Here is a 3,174-nt window from a genome sequence, read left to right as displayed (position 1 = left end):
GGCGGACTATCAACAATCAAAACGCGACACGAGGATGAATTAGATTACGGATTCGTCGGAGGTCGCCACCGCCGTTCTCACCGAGCTGGACTAGTCGGTGGACATGCGCGCCGAGTCTCAACTCAGAGCTTTCCGAAATTACTCAAAGGGGCGGAGTCACGGCAGTGTGAAAGCTCGCGTTGGCCACACCCCTTCGCAGCAGCGGCGCAGTCCTCGCGGAATCGTTGCCAAGTGGTGGTGGCCTCACTGATGACGGTCGATGACGGTTAGGCGATGTTGACTTGTGGCCGAGAAATGCCTATACATAAACATCGTACCGACGTTTTGCGTCTCGCTTTCGCTCCAGGGATGTCCAGGATGCGCATGTGTCGGATTGTATGCTGCGGACACGCTCACATAGGTCGGCGGGACAGATTCGCGCCGGAGGGCTCTTTATGGGAATTTGGCTGCATATTTTTCATCTATTTCACGTCCAGTCGCGGATGAATTCACATCGATTGCGCGGAGCGCCTCCGGATTTTTGGCTGTCGCGTAGAGTTCGTGTGTTACGGAGTTTGTTGTCGGTCACCCGAGGGTCGCACCCACTTGTGTGATTGATTGGATCTCGCGATCGTGATCCCGGGTTGCTATATCTTGGAAGAGAAGATCAACCACGTGACTGTACTTGTGGTGGTGACGGGATTGTAGAACTGTAAACCGGTAGACTCCCCGGGGCAAAGTGTGTTGTTGAAAGTTTGGTGTGAGGCGCGGTGTTTTTGTTTTGAGTTGCCCGCTGGTGAATTATGCAAGCCGCTGGCGAAGGTTCCGTTTGGTCTGCTTGTAAACACTAAGGCACTGAAACACGCGGAAGAGTGCTCTACAGTTACGAGTGTGGAGTTGAAAGCTAGCCGAAAGAGCCTTGGTCCAGTTTCCTCGTCGGAACCCCGGAGAGGAGTTTTTTTTTGTTAGTGTAACGTGAATAGCCAAACTGTTTTATGAAACTACCGGGTGAACGCATTGCTAAGGTGATGAATCTCGAAGAGCCAGCTTTCGCAGATAACTACATACAGGAGTTTGTGCTGGAACACCTGGAGGATACCAATGTGAAGCGGGAGGACACCAGCCCTACGGCAGCGAATGCCAAGATCTGGACGGCCGCAACCGAGGAAAATGGCTTTATCCCGATTCGGCTTAAGGCCAACGGAGCCACCTGGCACGTGGAGGAGCGAAAGGTCAACTCGATCACTCCGACGTCGGACTTCTATCCGCACCCGACCCACGGTCAACCGGTTCTCCTTAACCCTCCGATCGCCGGTGTTCCCTCGACCCCTCCCGAGACTCCCCCAGTGGTTGGATCTCCCAACCATCCAAACTCGGCCTCCTATCCCTACTACGGCAATCGTATCCAGCCCGATCAGATGGAAAGCATGATGATCGTCCCGCAGACGATGCGCATGGAACAACCCCTGGACCTGCGACCTTCGCACCAATTCTCGATTGCGACCGAGGGCGAATGGCTGGAACGCAAGGAGTACCTTCAGGGCCACGCCTCGGCCAACGGATTCTCCCACCACCACCACCATGGTCAGCTAGAACACCTAAACCCAATCCACGGCGGATCCCACCATCATCTCCATCTGCACGGCCATCCCAACCGGCCCCACTCGGTCAGTTCCGCCGGGTCGCTTGCATCGCCACGCCACGGAACCAGCGCCGGAAGCTGCTACACCAGCAGCAACAGCAGTGATGGCGTCCTCAACGACGAAATGCTCATGTCCCTGTCCGTACGGGAACTCAACAAGCGACTGCACGGCTGCCCACGTGACCAGGTCGTGCGCCTCAAGCAAAAGAGACGAACTCTGAAAAACCGCGGATACGCCCAAAACTGTCGCTCCAAGAGACTCCAGCAACGCCACGACCTGGAGATCACCAACCGCCAACTCCAGAGCGAAATGCACCACATGAAGATGGAGATCGCCCTCATCAAGCAGGAACGGGACGAGCTCAAGCTCAAACTACGCGACCAAGCGGCCATCCTGCAGTCCCAGCACCACCCGGGCCAGCATCAGTCCCAACAACCCCAACCTCGCCAGTCCGGCAACGGAACATCCAAGCAGCAGCTCATCAACGACAGCACCAGCTCGCCCGAGTACTACGTATGACGCCAGATTGGGGGCCAACAACCGTGGATCGGACGTTACGCTTCCTAATCAGCAGCAGCAGCACCGGCTGTCGAAACGCTGAACAACGACGTGTGTGTACATAAAAAGACTGGATCTGTGCGGGCGCAATGTTATGACAGACGCTACTTATACGAAGTTCGTAATTTCACTCAAGGATTAATCGTGACCAGACAAAACTCTAAATTGTGAACAAACTAGCACTCTGTTAGGGCTTTAGTTGAAGCAACTTCATTTGTTAACACTTTCATTTCTGCAATGGAAAAGATTTATTAAACTCTATGATCGTTTTATAACATAATTTCTTTTATTTTACACCCCAAAAAACACCCACTCCCTCAGTTTGGTTCGCTTCATTTGTTATTTTATTTGTCGTTGATAATCGTTTTTGGATTCCGCCCAACACAATCGAGAAGCGGGTTGTAAATTGTTTCTCGCGCGCAAACAGAACGTTAATGATGACAGTTATTGTGCTGGAATGATGGACACGCGTGGCGTACGCACGCTGGAAAATGGGTTTTGAATGGTCGCATATACGATTGGTTAATGAAGTGAGTTTCAAGTGTTTTTGGTTGTTGTGAAAGATTTATGATGTTTGAATGGGCATCACGGATTGCGTTGTCAAAAGAATATTTAATTTCAAAAGTTGAAAACTCTTAAGAGCCTTTTGTTTAAGTAAAACATTACCATCGAAGATAAGAAAAATAACATTCTCTTCAAAAAGCAACATTGTATTTTTCCTGCCTCGATTATTCTCGATTATACTGCCGTTCTACGCATAATTGTCCCATGTTCAAAAAAGTGCAACTGAGAAAAACGCGATTGAAATTTTTCAACCGTGTTTTGTGTTTCTACGCATAATTGTCCTGTGTTCACCCTATAAGTCCCTTATCATCCCAGTTAGCAGTTTATCACTCCTATTAGTAATCCTCTTGCTATAATATGGATAAACAAGACACAATACTTCGTAAAACTAATGATTTCGTGAAAGAAAATACTTGGTGGGACAATTATA

General features: G+C 50.2%; 1 protein-coding gene across 1 annotated transcript; it reads left to right on the top strand.

Moving 5' to 3' along the window:
- Window positions 1-294: 294 nt before the first annotated feature.
- Window positions 295-2,452, top strand: LOC120425848 (transcription factor MafB). The gene has a single exon (XM_039590467.2). The coding sequence runs from the start codon at window positions 975-977 to the stop codon at window positions 2,139-2,141; it is 1,167 nt and encodes a 388-aa protein (XP_039446401.1). The 5' UTR covers window positions 295-974; the 3' UTR covers window positions 2,142-2,452.
- The last annotated feature ends 722 nt before the right edge of the window (window positions 2,453-3,174 follow it).

This window comes from Culex pipiens, chromosome 2 (genome assembly GCF_016801865.2).
Source record: "Culex pipiens pallens isolate TS chromosome 2, TS_CPP_V2, whole genome shotgun sequence".
Taxonomy (NCBI): Eukaryota; Metazoa; Arthropoda; class Insecta; order Diptera; family Culicidae; genus Culex; species Culex pipiens.
Note: the sequence above shows the minus strand (reverse complement) of the source record. Positions and strands in the feature narration are given on the sequence as shown.

Excerpts from the sequence above, each read along its gene's own strand:
- LOC120425848 (XM_039590467.2), top strand. The coding sequence starts at position 975 with ATGAAACTACCGGGTGAACGCATTGCTAAGGTGATGAATCTCGAAGAG.